The 18,470-nt window shown below is 37.6% G+C and overlaps 1 protein-coding gene across 1 annotated transcript; it reads right to left on the minus strand.

Annotated features, from left to right (window-relative positions):
* Nucleotides 1-100: 100 nt before the first annotated feature.
* On the minus strand, nucleotides 101-5,809 carry LOC116207709 (glucomannan 4-beta-mannosyltransferase 9). Its single transcript, XM_031540779.1, has 9 exons — nucleotides 4,977-5,809; nucleotides 4,730-4,828; nucleotides 4,361-4,613; nucleotides 2,151-2,261; nucleotides 1,919-2,055; nucleotides 1,487-1,600; nucleotides 1,177-1,376; nucleotides 888-1,085; nucleotides 101-781 (listed from the first exon to the last, which is right to left on the minus strand). The coding sequence occupies exons 1-9, from the start codon at nucleotides 5,283-5,285 to the stop codon at nucleotides 619-621; spliced, it is 1,584 nt and encodes a 527-aa protein (XP_031396639.1). The 5' UTR covers nucleotides 5,286-5,809; the 3' UTR covers nucleotides 101-618.
* Nucleotides 5,810-18,470: the final 12,661 nt, after the last annotated feature.

The following is an 18,470-nucleotide window of genomic DNA, read 5'->3' on the forward strand; positions in this document are numbered from 1 at the left end:
ATACAATACAGTGATTCCCATTTCGATTCAGATCTCATTTCCCTTCTTTTATTCCTTAGTCGATGTATAAGTCTCCTTTGTGACCGAAAAATCTAGACACTGTACAATGATCCAATTAGGATTTCATCTTATTGCCTTCCAAAGAAATTTCAATCGCAACGTAATAAGGCATCAAAAGAAATTTCTAAAAATTGGAAAAGAAAAGGAGAAAATTTACTACTTCTCACAATCACAGACAATCCCCACTCAAAAGCTGTCTTCATGATCCCGAACTTCCAAAATCCCATAGAAAACTGCCTTTCACCTTATACGTCTAAGTATACATTCCCAAAACAAACACGAACTCTGTTGTGTGACAATTCTGTGTAATTCTCTTATTGCGTATTCACAAAGAGGACCGACCCGACCTGGGCAGCATCCCTCGAGTCACCGACCCGAGCATCTTATGCTGAACCTAAAAGAATGACCAACTTATTTCCACCTCCTTTTTTCGAATGTTTTCAAGTGAAAACAGAAAGAAATTGCTGCTCAAGTAGACCACTTTTTGGAGGTCTTTGATTCCAAAGGGAGAAAGTATAGCAGAAAGGGCGGCACTGACTGTCCAAGCCACAGCTTTTTCTATGCGTTCGGGACGAATGTTCCGACGTATCCAAAGCCCATGATGAAGAAGGCAATGGCTTGAGCATAGAGGTAGAAGAAATAATGGTTTTTCCCAAAGGCAACATCATAACAACCGCAGAAGAAGAGGTATGCACCGACCCCAAGCTCAAGTAAATGGAGCCTGCAGATACCATGTGAATACAAACATAGTTAGACGATGAACAATATGTTGAAGCTTCTTAAAGGAGAAAAGTATTGTGTCCCAATTTGCATTGAGAGTAATATACCTTTCTCCGATCCTAAGACGAGGCTTCTTGTGGACTTTGTTAGCCACTTTGCTTGCCTTGAGGGCATCGCCGAGTTTCTCTGTCACAATCCACTCGTTGACTCGACCTGCTTCGAGCAGGCCAATGAAGGTGGCTTTAGTCCGGTGAAGGGACATGACATTCTCGAATAGGATCCAGAAAATTATCAAATGGAGCGACCTGGAAGATAGTAACATAGAGATAGCTGTTATATCGACTCTGCTAGAACATTAAGGCTCAAACTTTTGCCCGCTCTGAAAAGAAAGCTGACCTCGGAGTTCCAACTGCATTGAGGACAGTTATAATGGAGGGGATAAACACAGCGCCCCACTTCGGGACAGTGACTTCAGGGACCAGAACGGTTGCGGGAAGAACAACGCAGTAGAAGACGAATGTCACGATGTGGGCAACAATCTTTCTGACGAAGAAGAAGCTGTAGATGACATGCACCTTCTTCCACAATGACACTTTCTGCAGCACAGAGTCACAGATTCGATGAATATCTCCGAAATTTTTGCACATCAAGATACAAGGTTTTTTTTTTTTTTTTTTCCGAGCAAAGAATGAGACATGGGGCTTACCTTGTTCCTTATGATCTCCATAACCATTTTCCTGAAAAGGTTGGCAGGACCACAGGACCATCGGTGCTGCTGATACCGGTAAGCCTTGAACGTACTGGGCAGTTCGTTTTTCACCTATGTAGCGAAACCGAACAATATTAGGTGCATGAGACATCACTTTGCTTAGACCAAAAAGCACACAAAGACAATTACATGTTCAATTTCGTAATTCTATCTATTTATGCAGCAAATTGAGCACCAAAATCAGCATGATCTCGCCTACTGATCAAAATCAAAATTTGTCCTGAACAGTTACACTCTGAAAATAAGATCACTTGGTAAGCGGGTTGCACCTCGGTAACTAGAAAAAGTGTCAGCATCGAACAGAAAGGAATAACTATCCAAAAAAATAAAAACGCATTACTATGGTAGTAAATCACTGGAGAGTCATACCTTGATACCACCAAGGTAAACGAATTTCCAGCCCTTAAGGCTCGCTCTAACCGCTAAATCCATATCTTCCACCGTGGTCCGATCCTTCCATCCTCCAGCCTCGTTCAGAGCCGAAATCCTCCAAACCCCAGCAGTGCCTGCATTGTATCGACGAACATTAATATTCGAGGTCAGTCCAGTTACACAGGAATAAGTTACAGAAGTATTCAGCTATCAACAATAGACTTGTTACCGTTGAATCCGAAGAAGGCATAAGTGGATGACCCGACTTCCTGCTCCACAGTGAAATGGTAATCCAATGACATTTCTTGCATTCTTGTCATCAAGCACTCGTCAGAATTCACTGTCAAGGAAAAATTAACATTAGAATTAAATCAGATTGAAAATATTTCATGATCTTATTATAAAAGAAAAAAAAGTCACTGTCACATCGACAAAATTAGCTGGTAGAAGCAACTCTGATCAGAAGTCGGAACGAAATTTCGTCGGAAAAGCAGACAAATAATATAGCTCTCAGAGGAAAATAAATGTCGGTGAGGGAGGAAAAAGGCAGTGACCGTGGACGAGGTCCACCATTAAAGATTGCACATGCAGCTGTACGTACGTACCAATGGCTCCTAAATACCCGATGTTTTGATTAGATTAAGTGAATTCCACGGATAATATATCGTTACCGAGACGTTCATTCGGGTCGAACGGGTTACATGTGGAATTTTCTCAATTACAGAAAGGGGGAGTGACAGCTTTTTGCTCCAAAGTGCGGAGGCAAGACAGGACAGGGTCATGGAATATTGCAATTGATTGAGTGGGACGCATGAGTCTAGGAAGCACATTTTGTTATAAGCCTGTCTAATATGCATCAGCTGATTATATATGATGATATGATCGCTCCTGCGGTTGGACCCGCACCAAATGAAATGACCAGAGTCGACACCGAACTGTTACTCGATAGACACGACCCTTCGACTGTCATCATTGTCCTCTTAACCGACATATTCCGTATTACAACCACCCGAAATACTGACATTGAATTAAATTCATATCGAGATGCCATTAATAAAAGATGATCACGTTTTCTTAGATTAGGAAAATTAATGCCTTGTTTGGTTTGTGAGTATAATTTTAAAATCATAATTTTAATATAATTCTACCCACAACAAAATAAAATAACTCATACAAAGTCAAAGAGTGGACTCCATTTATATTACTTTTTTTCACAACAAAACAACATGATTCATACAAAGTCAAAGGATGGACACCATTTATACCTCTTTTTTTCAAAATAAAAAACTAATTTTAAAATTCTATTATGAAATCAAACGCAGTGTTATTTTTCAGGGCACGATTTGGGCCGGACATTTTTCGTGTGCAGATCCTACTCGAAGCTCGTACATGTGGTGTGGGCCCCGGTAGTCCATCGTAGCCCACAAACAGCACAGACATAATCAGCCCAAATAATGACTTACACCTAAAAAGGCTGGCCTGCACTAAATATAACCCCCTCATTAATTATGATTTACTGGTAAAATTATTAGATAAGAATAATTATTGTTATCGAAATTTACTGATGAATCAGACATAAAAAGAAAATATCCGTCATATCAATTATAATCGGGATCAAAAAGTATTAATTCAAATCATGAATATCTTTTGGATATTGGAACTGTTAGTACCCTTTCTTTCTTTTTGCTATGAACGACTATTATTCCATTGTCTGAATGTATTCAATCTAAAAACTTGAGAAATGATTGAAAATCGAATGAAAAATTATCAGATTTCATTGAGGTTCTAGTACATAATTCTAGGATGATGCAATTTCAATAATTATTATTATTATGAAGTAATAAGATTTTTTTATAGTAAAAATGCAATAATTTGTTGGAGTCCAATGGTGCAGGCCCACGAGAAAAATGTAGGTGCAGCACACGTGTCAGGATTTTATGTGCCATGGATGGTCAGACATTGATTCCCATCCACCAGATCAATCTAACCCAAAAGCAATACCCACTAAAATGAAACTTAACTTCAACCCAAAAAAAAAAAAAAAAAAAAAAAACTTAAGTCCCCCACCGACAGTTTTCTTAACATTAAAAACCCATTTCTGTTTATATTAATTTTCACTGAATCAAGTGCAATATTAGTACTCAACATACATGTCACCTCGTCTAAATTATGGAGCAGCGATGCTATATCATCGTAATAATATTCAACATTCGGTGATCCGATACTATTCGTGTAATATGACATTTTTCGACCGCATGATCTTGCACTACGTCCCGGCAAAATGTGGTATCTGAATGTAGTGAATAACGATATTTTATTCGTGTCACGTGGTGTTTAACTGACTCCTTAAACCTAAATTAAGTGGAGAGATTAATATTAGGGGGAGAGGGACAGGGAGAGAGGAGAAACGAAGGGCGGGGAGAGAAAGCGGGAACTTACCGAACTTCCAACGGGCCTGAGCGAGGGCTATCTGTGGGTTGTGGAGGAGGAAGGGGATGGTCCGCCACAGGTAGTCGGGCTCCGGCTGGAAGTCGGCATCGAAGATGGCGACGTAGTCGCAGTGCTGGACGTAGCTCCGCTTCATCCCTTCCTTCAGCGCTCCGGCCTTGTACCCGTTCCTGTTGTCCCTAATCTCGTACTTTATGTTTATCCCTTTGCTCGCCCACCTCTTGCACTCCAGCTCCACCAGGTCCTGCCCGAGAGACGCGGCACGATAAGAAATTGTACTGAACGGAACGAATCGTGGGTTGTGATTGCGATGTGATCTTCGGATAAGTTAAATGATCTCTTGAATTTGAAGGGGTTTACCTTGATCACCGGGTCGGTGGAGTCGTCAAGGACCTGTATGATGATCCGATCCGACGGCCACGAGAGTCCGCAGGCAGCCCCGATCGAAAGCTGGTAGACCTGCATTGGTGATCATCAATACGAACAAATGAAAATGATAACTCAGTCAGAATTCTGAAAAGAGTTGGACAAGGTCCTGTTCGACTCTGCATTGTCATTAATGAATGAATGCAGTAATGGCAATGGATCAGTATCAACGGAAAATGACCTCCTTCTCATTGTACATCGGGATTTGGACGAGGACCATGGGATAGGCCAAGTTCCCGAGCTCGACGTCGTCCTTTATCGGCTCCCATTTATACCGCTTCTCCGGCTTCCTCCCGAACAGTTTCATCAGGACGATCACGACCGCCATGTACACTCTCTCGATGAACAGCATAAGGGACATGCCGAGGCACACGAGCACCGCGAGCCTCAGGAGGGGGACGATCAACGGGGCCTTGATCTGAGACCACACCACCCCGAACTGCTCCGTCACGTCGTCCCTGAGGAGGCCCGTGGCGGGAAGCTGATCCATTTCACGGCCCTTACGAGGAGTTCTTGAAGTGAAGAAGAGGGCAGGGCAGGGGAGAGTCTCTGTTATGGAAGCTTAAAGTCTTGCTGGAGGAAAAGTGGCTAGATCTTCATGGATTTTTAAAGGGGGGAAAAAGCAGGGTTGGGGGGGAGGGAATAAATCTTTTTGCAGGGACAGTTTTGCTTCCTGTTCAAGCAAAAACAGAGCTGGAAATGTCAGTGAGCAGCTTGCTTGCTAATATGATTCCTTGAGTTCATGGAGAAACAGGGCACATTGCATTGCACAGTCTGAGGAATAGGGAGAAGGTTTTTCCCTTTTCAGGTTTTTTTTTTTTGGTGGGGGGGGTGTGGGTTTGTTTCTGCTCCTGCTGGAAAGAACAGAAGCAGAGCACTCACATGCACAAATTTGGAAGGAAACAGAGGGAGAAGAAGGAGACAGAGAAGAACAGAGAAGAAGAAGAAGAAGAAGAAGGGGATGAAGAAGAAGAAGCTGAGGGGGGAACCAAATAGAGAGGGCAAGGGACATTGGAAGGGAAAATGTGTTTATATATAGAAAGATTTGCTTTGGCCTTTCCTCTCGGAGCGTTGATGATGGTCCAGATGCAATTAACGTCTAATTCATACTTAGTATTTCACTTAACTATCCTCTTCCCACCCCCCCCCCCCCCCCCCCAAAAAAAAAAATATCGTCGGCGCAAGTATAATCCCTTATTGCGTGTTGTTGGACTTGGAGTGATGTCATTTCAAATTAGGAATTGAAATATCCTATAAAAAGTCAATTAGGTTAAATTGATATTTTTCATATTTTTCAAGATTTGATTGATATTAATCAAAAGATGATACGGTGCAGTGATGCACACGTCATTTGTTAATTTACAAGTCACATGTTTGATACCTAGTGGAACTATCCGTATCACTTTATTAGTTATTTAGGATTTCTCTTTCATTATTATATCGCGATTTGTATCTCCTTTATAATCGAAAAAAAAATGATTGATATTATTTTGTGACTAGTTTAATTGTTTTACCGGGTTTATGAATAGGCCGAGTTCATCATGTAGTTCCTCAAATCACTCAGAATAATAAAGCATTTACTCTTGCGGATTTGGCCTCTCGAGTCATGACCATTATGTTCTGCAGAAGATCCAAGTCCGGTCCTTAGATACAACGTCTCAAGTGTACCGGATATGATCGAGTGTGAGACTTGCACTAGATAACAACTAAATGAACAAAAGAAAGAAATGCAATTCAACGCACTTATTAAAAAAAAAATCAATTCAATGAGTAGAATGATCGAGTAAAAGCAAATGATGCTAACATAATGTATAAAGCAGTTCGATGTACGTGCAAAAAGTAATATTAAATAGGAAAAATTATATCATATATTTTGTGATTTTATTTTTTTTAAATATATCACGTTTAAAATTATCAAAATTATTCCATTATTTACATTTTTTTAAATATATCCCGCCGTTATATATTTCATCAACATTTAACGATCTTGTTATTGTGGCCCTTTACTCGAGATAACTTTAAGAAAAAAAAATTAAACCATGCAATAGTTTTGAGAAAAAATTTAAATCATTTGATAGATTTGAAGCCTATTTATATTTTATCAACGAAAAATATAACACTGGTATATATTTAGAGAAAAATATAAACTATGGAATATTTTTCATAATTTTATAAGTATATGATAGATTTTAAAAAAATATGAAATTATGATATATATAAAGTGACAATCTCTATTAAATAATACATGGAAAACATGTCGTGATTTTTCTTAAAAACGAAAGGTGAAAGGGAAAGGTCAAAGTGTTCACTTGTATTAATGCAGGCAGCTTCCCGTTTGTCCTTGTGAGGTGGTGGCAGTAGCTCTTCTATTGTTTGCCATTATTAGTTTTTTATGGTGCAAAAGTGCTATTATTTGTTTAAAAATCGGCTTATAATTAATGGTTCATTCACTGATTGCCATTCAGCAAAAAGTTTAAAAATCGGCTTATAATTAATGGTTCATTTACTGATTGCTCTCTGCCTGCAGGCTCTCTGATATCTAATGTCCCATGGGCATGCGATTGCGACACTCCTATAGCCCTATTACTGATTGACAATTACGTTTATAAATCGGTTTTAGTAGAGATGAAATCTGATTAAAACACTGTTATCGAATAATGTCGAATGATCCTTTGCATGTCTATCTCGTCATGCGTTCACATTTTTCCGTAATGTGCCCTCGCTATTTTTCAATAGCATTGGGTCACAGTAGCGATTGCTCTTTTGTTGCTTCGACTTGGTTCCATGTTCTCTAGGTACTTTTTCAGTTGATTGGATGTCAAATCCCCATTTAAGGGATCAATGGATCTTATCAATATTTGGAACTAAGAGATATAGCACGTCTACAATTAACAATACCCAGTCCATATATCATCTTCTAATTAAATAACTATTTCCAAAACGATATTGAAGCTTAAAAACTCGCGAAAATGTATTTGATAAGAGTTTCCAATCGGACTTTCCATTATATCATAAGATGATGTATGAATCCCATCTATTTGTCATTCTTCGCCGTCCCGTCTCATGCTGTATGCACTTATTAGTTAGAATTGACACCAAGCTGTTTAAACGGATCATATTTAATCGAGTTACTGGCATTTGTTATATAATTGTTTAATCTAAAAACAGACAAGCCAATTTCTGGCTGACACGTGGGAAGACGTGTTTATCAGGCGTGTCAGGGCGCTGTCCCAAGATTATGAAAAAACCACTAGCTATCCTCATCGTCTTACAACGTAGCTCCATGGTCCGATAGTCCGTAGGTGGAAGCATTAGTTGGGTTTCGTATAGATAGAGTCATGTCGTGTATCGGGGGTGTCAAATTAGCATTCAGACGATGAAGCGGCTTTGAGGGTTAAGCTGCCGAAGTTTTACCTATGGGAGCATGATTTTATACCTTAAAGTGCTTGTGCAGGGAGCAGCCAATTAGCCAGCTCTAATGATAGGTGAACAGCTAAACTGCTAAAGGACTCGCACGTGGTGCAAGTGACTCAGTTGGGGGCAGCCAAGTGTAAAGAAACCCTAGACCAAGAGCCGAGATGGGGATAAAAGCCAGATCCTTGCCCGGATGCGAGGACAGTAAAAGATAGAATAGAGTCGAGGGCTCCGGCGAGGAAAGGTGAGCGAAAGAATGAAACAAGACGTTCCAAGAGGTAGGTGAAGAAGAACGGAACCAAGTGCCCTAACAAGGGAGAGAGATGAAATGGGAGAAAAAGAGATGAAGAAGGGTTGGAAAATGTGAAAAAGTAAGATAAGTAAAGTATGTGGCGTAGAGCCGTTTGATTGATGTGTTATCGAGAGAATTAAACGTTGCTCACACTTTTGCTTATGTAGGATGGACCTAGGATCCCTAATCCGAGCAAGAGCGAGTTTATTATGTCGGAAACAATCAAAACTAAGTAACAAAATCTTGCTCTACTAGCAGCCTACTAAACTAGAAAAGTGAATATGCTCCATATCTAATTTGATGGAAACTTTATAGTTACAATATTCCACTTGCTAAACCCTCTAGAAATCCCCACATGGACGACCTCTTAATCATGGAAACACTTACGACCATCATAATTAGGGCACCAACTGTGCCTTTGTTACCTTAATCGCACGCATCAACCTAAGCACAGACGCAAATCGAACTTGTTTTCATACTCGGTTAATGACCAAATACGTAGCGCTAACTCCCATGTCTGGTGTGCAAATTAAGGAAATGTCTGCACTGCCATGTAAAGTAACGTACTTATCCTCTCAAGTGTTCAAATTCATGCGCTGCCATTGTTTCAGAAAGAATCGAAATTCCTCCCTCAAGAGAGTTAGCTGACATGCTCCCAGTTGAATGATCTAATCAGCTCAGTTAGCTGCTTTCACAACTTTTTCCTTGAATCCTAGACCCGCCAATGGTTGTCCAAGTCAGGTGATGCCGCGGATCCTCGAGTAGTGCTTTCGAGCTTCCGATCATGGATCACCTCTACACATGCGCCTGTTGAAAAATGTCAAGTTGTACGCCTAAAATGAATCCAAATTCGACCAATTGAGCTCACTAAGTCATCATGTCCGTTACTAACTCGTAACGGCTGTTAGATGCGAAAAACGGGTCTAATAATATTCTTGAGTTATTAATTACTCTACTAGCTAGCTACTTGGTGGTTGGTGCCATATGAAAGATTCGTTGATAATCATATGAAAGATTGCAAAAATGATGAATTGGCCGGCCTAATTAGAATGTTAAAAAGGTAGCCTAAAAAGGTGACAAAAAAGAGAGAGGAGAGCCCGTAGTGGCATCAGTTGGAGAAAGCAACTTATCAAAAAATAAAATCAGTTGGAGAAAGCAGATTAAACGAATAATTTAAATAACAAAAATTGACCCAAAAAAAAGAGAAGAAAATTTTAAAAAAAATTGAAATCAAAGGGTGACAACTCAGAAGCTTCTTGTGTGGTTTACCTTTTCGGAAGCTACATACGATCCTCGCGACAGTCGGCAACCTACTGCATTTGATGTCCATCCAATCTTTTTTTCCCCCCCTTTTCCATTTATTATAGATTGGACTATACTCGTAACTCATGATCCGTTATAAAAAAGAAAAAAAAATCATTTTTGACAACAAAATAGAAAATTCACGAGATTCTATGAAAAAAAAGGGAAAAAAAGGAACAATTGAGTGCAAAATGAAGGCATTCAACAAAAAGTATATTCGCCAAAACGATAATAAAGAAACATGACATGGCTCGAGCGGGGGGGATCGATGTCTTCTTCATGTTGTTTGGTTCGTTTTCTTTACAAAATTGATTCACTTTGGGAATATATTTGTTACATATCCGATACGAAAAATTCACTTTCATAATCGAAATAAATAGGAAACTAATTAACGACTTTTGCGAGACAAAATGAACCATTGTGCACAAAAGTGAAGGCATTCAACAGACAATATTAATATATATATTTACCGAAATGATAATCAACAAGCATGATGGGCTTGGCTTGAGCGTAGGGATACATTGATGTCATTTTCATGTTGTGTTTTGCTTCAATTTTTCTTTTCTGAATTTATTAATTTCGAGAAATTAACTCTTGGTGACTTATGATGGAGAGAGTTATGATAATCTAGGTCATAATATATCAATAAATCCTATTGTGTCTGATGGCTAAGCATATATTTGAGGCATTAATTATCCATTTTAGGTAAGGTAAAACCTAACTTAATTAATCAATACTAAACACATTGCGTGGAACATTCTCTTTCGACGATATAATTTTTATCGAAACTTGCAAAACTCATAGCTGTAATTTCTTGATGGCACCTGAGCAACCAACTGGAGCAGGAAAATGAAATGATACATCAGACATTAATTGAAAGTTATCAAACTAGACTAAATTACACTAGTACGGATTGATTTAAGCGATTCGACACTTGTTTTCTTTAAGTAAGATTTTGGGTTCAAGTATTGTAAATGGAAAAAATTCACGCTGGAAAAATTTTATCCTTAATAGATTAGTCGGGTGCATTGAATTTCCCGATACCAAAGTTCACTTTGAAAAAAAAAACTACTAGATTACACATCTACTCTATAAGAAAAAATATACTGATCATGCCAAATCTTTGTTCTTTTTCTTTCTTGCGAGTAACTGTATAGAGAAGATTTTCGACCTGAAATGGGCACACCGACCAAAGTTTTGAAGACATCATGCGATTTAAAAAATAAAATAAAATAAGTGCAGGAGATCCCTTGTCGTAAGCAGTGCTAGCTAGACACCTGAAAATTACAATTGGACTGCAAAAACGTATCCAAACACTTTGCGGATTTATAATATAAAGCGGTCTCCTTGGCTTTTTTAGAGATAAATTACACTCCTTCCTTGATATTTTTCGAAAGACAATTTAACATTATTCTTAAGAAAACATTACACTTCCCCTATTTGACTTCATTGACTAACATTGTTCCGTTAATTTAGGGCTCGCCGGCGGCCACAACCCCGCTTGGCGAGGGCCACAGCTTGTCTTATCTACTACTATTATTATTATTTTATTTTTTAAAATGAAATAATTATATAAGTTAACGGAATATTTTACGGAATATTGTAAGGGTATTAGCTAACATAGTATGAGAGAAAGTATTGTATTTTTTTAAGAGTGAGACCGAATGTCATTCGAAAAAATCTAAAAGGCGGGATTATAATTTACTTTTTTTTAATAGATAAAAATCAGTGTGATTATTTCATCTCTAGAAGACTCTAGTCCAACTTCGATTAGCCAGAGAGCGGTGCGCCTTGCCTTAGTCGGGGGTGTTTGGCGCCGCTCTTCTCTCTTTTCTAACCTTACCACAGTGTCTCCTCCCTCCCATCTACCTCCGTTGGCACAAGTCTCCTTCACTGATCTGTCCAGTGGGGATCCAATGTCAATACGCTCGATTCCTAGCCCGGGCTAGCGTTAGCCACCCAGATCTGACTGGTGTGGGCTCTAGGTGGCCGTTTCCCGGTGTTTTCTTTGCAAATCCGGTCAAATCGAGATAGCATCGTCATCGTGGCCATTTAGAATGGAGAAGAGCATGGAGTTGGAAAGGAATCGTGTCCTCCCGTGCACGTCTTCATCCTATGTGTTGGTTGGCGAGATCTGGGGCTGGTGGAGGCTGTGATTGGACTTTAGATCCCGAGGCTGTTTGGGCAGGGGAGTCTCTTGCTCGTGGTTTGAATAAATTGTTTTAGGCTCGTACAGCAATAGGTCCCAGAAGGCACTGGATGTAAGTTTGGATGGAGATTCCAACAACGATAAGAGTAAGTGTAGCTGCATTAAAGCTTCCCCTTTGCGGGGTTACTATACCACAGAGTCTGTAGCCCACACAGTTTATGACTGTGTATTTGTCAGTAGATCTATTGTTATATGACTAAATGGATTTTTAAGTATGTGTTTTTGTAGGTATTTTTGTGTTTGTTTTGGTGAGGTTATATATATCTATATATGTATCTGGTGTGTCCTATGTAAATTATTACTATTTGCTAATGAAATGAAATCGACTTTACATCAAAAAAAGAAAAAAAGAAAAAAATATTTGTAATATTAATTATAAATAGCATTGAGATTTTGGAATTGTTCATGTAAAGTTGACACGTGTTTTTTTTATTAATAAATATGAAATTTTTTTAAAAGTAAATTACACTATACATCATGGTTTCTGAAAATAATTTCACAACACATCATATTTTCAAAAAATTTCAAGGCACGTCACGATTAAGTCTAAAATTGGATTGAATAGTAATATTACGATATTTTCAAGAATAATTTTGCACAAAAGAAAACTTAAGAGATTTAAAATAGAATAAAATGAAAAATGTAAACTAAAACAACGAAGAGGAAGGCCCCCTATCAATTTGGAGGATCTTGCTGCGGGATCCCCCAAATTGAGGTTGTCGGGGGGTGCCCCTGCTAGCATTCAACCCCCCAATTGGGGTTGTCAGCCTAGTCTGAGCTGGCTGGTGACCCTAATTAGGGGGGGGGCCGACTACTGGCAGGTGCGCCGAGTGACCGGCAAAGCCTCCCAGACCTCCTTTCCCGATCAAGCCTTCCCTTTCATTTTCTTTTTTAACATTTAATTCCGTTTAAATCTCTTGGGTTTTTTTTGTGCAAAATTATCCTTGAAAATGTCGTAACATTACCATTCAATCTAATTTTGGACAGACTAGTAAAGATATCATGTGCGGTGAAAATTTTAAAAAATTTTGTGATGTCACGAAATTTTTTAAAAATATGGTGTGTGATGAAATTATTTTAGAAATCATGATATATAATATAATTTTGGCTTTTCCCTTATTTTAAATGGGATCAATTTTTATTAATAGACTAACAATAACTGTAACATTATTTAAAAAAAATGTCAGTCATTACCAAAAAATAAAAATAAAAATGGCAGTCTTCCAAGTGGTTTATTCTTATTCAAGAAGTTAGCTTGACCCTGAGGGTAGCTATGGCTATGTGGAAAGGGAGGAGGTAATTACTGCAAGAAGCACGAGAGACTTGATGTATCTGTGTACGTGATCATTGCAAACTAGGGTGAATAGGTCTGGGTATCATTTTTTTTACGATATCTGGACTCGACTATGTAAAGTACAAATTTCAAGATTTTAGAATTGAATCATATCCTGTTTAGTTTTGGAATCGGAACCCACCCGTAACTTGTATTATACTATAAGTTTCAGGTACTCGGTTGAAACCTATAAATTTTTTTATCTCCCTAAATAAAATCGAAAATTTCTCATCCATAATTAGTGCTCACGCAAAACAGAATGTCTACATAGATTTAGATTTTTTAAAATTAGTGACTATATTTTTTAAATATAGAAATATATGAATATAACTATATATATATATAATAGGATAAATTTTTATTTAGATCCGGATATCTGTCCCAATTCCAATTCTGAGTACTCTATATGTAAGAATCAGAATCGGAAAGGTTTTTAACGGTTTCTTATTTTATTACTCGGATTCTATCTTATTTTCAATACGAGTTACCTGGACCATACTCTAATGGGTGGATTCCGATCGATTCTGGATATACCCACTATCCGTTCACACCCTATTGCAAACTACCATTTATTTGGAAAAATAATAGTAATGGGACTTGAGTCTCTAGTCGATACTGTTAATTTAGAAACAAACCAGAGAACAAGTACGCCCTTCGTCGCAGTCAATGATTATTTTGGTTTCTCAGCGACCACCTTACCATAGAAATAAATCGTATTACCCTTTCTAATTTACATAGTAAATGCTACATTGCACCTACTAGTCAACATTCTTATTAGAAATGATTATATCATGGACGATAGACCCCCTGAAACAGGTCCTTGATGACTGCTAACTAACTAATTTTTCAATTCATAATTAATTAATTAAGAAACTATCCATTTTTACTAATAATTTATTATTAGTTTTAGATCGAGGTCAACTGGTAATCATATTAAAAAATTTCTTTTTCCCGCCCTGCTGCTTCGCGAGCATGTATAATGATTTTAATTTTGTACAGGAGGAAATCAGCGTATTAGCATGGTAGACCGAATTATACACACACATATATAGTCCTAAATTCAAAACGAGATTTATATCAGTTTCGATCAAGTATATTGAATCTCAACTTATCGTGTACGTACAATATGATTTAATGGAAGTATGCGGAACCGACTGCTTCCATTATTAATCTATATAACTAATATAAAGTCTAACTAGTTTGAGATTGCTCCTTTCGAGTATGCCCAAAAGATTATATAGTTCGTGAATGAGAGAATATAAGATCTATGTTGAAGAATTAATTAAGGCAGTATGGAATTTTTTTAATTAGTTTTTTCTGGCCAATTATTTAATTAGTTAAGAAAAGGCATAATATAGCTATCATGAATGCAAATTTCTGAAAGCAGAGATAATAAACTTTCTAACTTTCTCAATCATCACCTAATACTCCTGCACCAGTTGTCCCAGCCAAAATCGATGGGGCAATCAATAGCATCGACCCTAATCCCATTGTACAAATCTTCAACTACAGAATCATCTCTTCTCGGATCTATGCATAGATGCAAGATAATTTGCATCTATACATGCATACATATCCGTTCTTGTTTATATTCCATTACTTATAGTGGTGAAAAATTTATGGTCTGTATTGTCAACTATAACTGGCAGACCATAAACCCGAAATAATTTGGGGCAAATTCTCGAGCTTATTAAATGGATGTGCCAATTAATTAGTTAATAAGTTGTGGATCAATAATTTTTAGTTAGGCGATACTTGATAAATTAAGTGCTTAAAAATTAAACACTTAATTAGTTAATAAAAAAAATGCACGAGAAGGGTGAATAAATGATAAGGATGAAAATATATTTTGTGAATGAGAAATGGTATCAATAAATAAAAAATAACATATTTCATTAAGTTAAATTTTTTTCTTAACTCATAAGTAGTTTTTAATTTAATGATTAAGTTTTTTTTTTCCTCTTTCTCTTTTTCTCCCATTCATCTTTCACTACAAATAAATTTTAAGTATTTATTTTAATTAAAGTGAAACAAACATGCTCAGTATCTTATTGCTTTTGAGTCAGCTTTGCTACTGCGTGTCATAGCTTTTGTTTGACTATTAATTTATTGTCTACTTTGACAACATGTTGTCTTTTGATGGGGTAGAGAGCATGTTGTCTTGGATTGGGAAAAACTCCAATTGACATGCCTTCTCTGATTCCTCCAGCGAATGAGAGAGTATCTATTCACACCAATTTTTCGTACTTCGCGATAAATTGGGATTATGATGTATAATGGATCGAATAAAGCCCACGAGACTCCATAGATGCGGTTCATAATCGAATTATTGATGAAACTCAACCCAAAACTGCAGTAATACCCATTTTGGACAATTGTACGAGGGTTAAGATTACGGGCGGCGATAATGGATTATTTCCAGGCTAAAACCATATTTCGTCCATATTTGGTGATTTTCATTTTCTTACCTGCAAAGGATCCCGTGGCGAAAATAGAAGATTGCATAATTGGATAAATGGCGAAAGATATATTCCATTTTGGTTGACTAGAAGATGCCAAATTGAGTGGAGAATATACGTGGCAGCAAAGCAAAGAGGTTATGGACACACATGGATGATTTCTCGGAGTTTGTTTTGTAGGATATTCACATATAGGTGGATTTCCACTTTCTTTTATTTCTTTGCTCTATTTAGATCAATAATATTTTCCGAATAAGTGAATTATTTGTCACATAGTCCTAGGGTTAGCTAATTACCTAGGTTAATCGTTTACTTTCTTATTTTTGTTGTCTTGGGCGGCACTCATGCTCAGCCTATATAAGTTGAGTTTTTTTATTGTAATATACCCCTTTGGCACATTAATTAACTATGCATATTATTTTTCCTATTTTATTTTTATCGCACTTGCATCTTACATATCTAAATTCCCGGCACTCTTTACCTTTCATGCACTAAATCGCCTTCCGGGGCAACCCTGTTGACCTTCAGGGGTCACCCTATCGCCGATCCGTCGGCTACCACATTTAGTCTTGGCTTCCGGATCAAGGCGTCCATCAAGCTAAGGTTCCACCCTATAGCTCAATCCTCTCGGCTTCTGTAATCGAAACACCCACTATCTCACGGGTCTCCTTGGACCGTGAACTAGCTTCGACGCCGACTTCCAGGTCATCTCATATTAAGAGTTAGGCTACAACAATCACGAGCACGTTGGGATAACCAAAGCGACCTTTCCCTCGCGGCTGCGACAACGTCTGCAGTTCAACCAATCATCACGCACCCGACCTACTTATCTCCAAGGAAACACAGCCGCCGGCTAATCCTTCCGACCTCAGGGACCGAGGCTCTATGCATTAGATTGGTAAGGACAGCTAGTGGTTCCGCCACCTCACTATCTTGGGACTGCACTCTAGCACTCCCAGCATCCTAATCGCCACACGCGTGTGCCGGAGAATTCCCGCATAACATTTCGGCAAAACAATATCTATACCTACTTCGATTATGAGAGCAGTCCTCCGGGTATACATATCGTGACAACCTAGGATTAGGAATCGGCAAGCAAATGATTAATTAACTTGCGATGAAGACTGGCCGGGGAATGGATTTGATAAATTTAAGAGAAAAAAAAATCATCGGATGTATTCGTCAATCAGTCAGTTGATGATGTTTGTTTTCGAAATTGTAGAAGCAATGTGAGACTTGAGAGACTCTTTGGTTAGTGGCAAGTCCTAATTATAGAATGGCGAATACGAAATAACTCCACAGACGTGGATGCCCCGTCTAACCTTGTCTCCTCTTTTTTTTTTTAATATATATTATGAAGGAGATTCATTATTAATGAGTAAAGGGATGAGAAATAGAGATAAAAGAGGCGTAAGAAATCTCATTAACAAAAATTAAACTTAAAATCTTTTAAATACATGAATTTGTACCGTCATACCACACTCTTTCTCTCTTTCATAAAATTTTGTTCAGAGAAATATGTTCCATGTGCGTGGAAAATCTGTGCCCCTCCAATTATATTGTCTGTCTTTTGAAGCATTTTTTATTTGTGAACTAGACACCATACCTTAATTAATTCCGTCGTCCCTCCGCCCACCAGATTCTGAACCAAATATTTGACCAACACCAAATTTTTATTTCCCTCATTTTGAAGAAATTAAGAAGGCAAGGGGGACAAGAAAGCAAAAGGCTAGACTATTCCGCGACCCGCAACGTATATAACTGATGACACGGTTTGGGAAGGATTTAATTACGATTACTAATCAGGCCATCTTGAGTCTATCAAATACTACATCGACTGTATTGACTCATTTTGAAAGTCTTTTGACCATATTATGTGTAAATTATACTGATCGGAAACATATATAAATAAAGATATATGTAAAGCATGGAAATTCTTTTTTGGCCAATAAAACATGGCAATTCAATTGCCACTATAGTGTGGACGTTTCTCGTCGTGCACCAAACTCATGTGTGGGGGAATAAAGTGATATCGAGAATAAAGGGCTACGTGCAAATTTAGAAATATTTTTGCCCATTTAAAACACGGGGCTCCTGCTTTTTATCAGTATATATATATATATATATATATACATCATTTCTTTCACCGATGCACAATAAATGACATGGTTGTGAATAAATATATTATTAAGGAAAAGCACGTAAATATATATAAAGTAATAGGCATCCGGAAAACAATAAATACTGACGCAAGACATTCACATTGATTTTCACTCTTTCCACATTATACAAAAGTTTTCTCGGTTATATATATATATATATATATATACACTCTAAAGCATAACCCACACTAACTATGTTCTAGCTCAAAAATAATTCCATATTGAAAACCATACTTATCCTAAATGAGATGTTGCATAAAATATTTTTTTTCTTTTGAGTTACTAATTTGCACGCAAACCTATGGTATAGGCAGATTTAATATAACAACTCAACTCAAGTTACTCGATAATATATTGTAATTCTAACATGTTAAGTTATATTTGAATACCTTTTTTTTGTTTACTCTTAAACTTATATCGAGATAATTACACAATAAGTTGTATTATTGTTCGAAGCTGATGTATCACATACAGTCATACATGTCATCATATATTCACAACGAG

Source organism: Punica granatum, chromosome 5, assembly GCF_007655135.1.
Source record: "Punica granatum isolate Tunisia-2019 chromosome 5, ASM765513v2, whole genome shotgun sequence".
NCBI lineage: Eukaryota > Viridiplantae > Streptophyta > Magnoliopsida > Myrtales > Lythraceae > Punica > Punica granatum.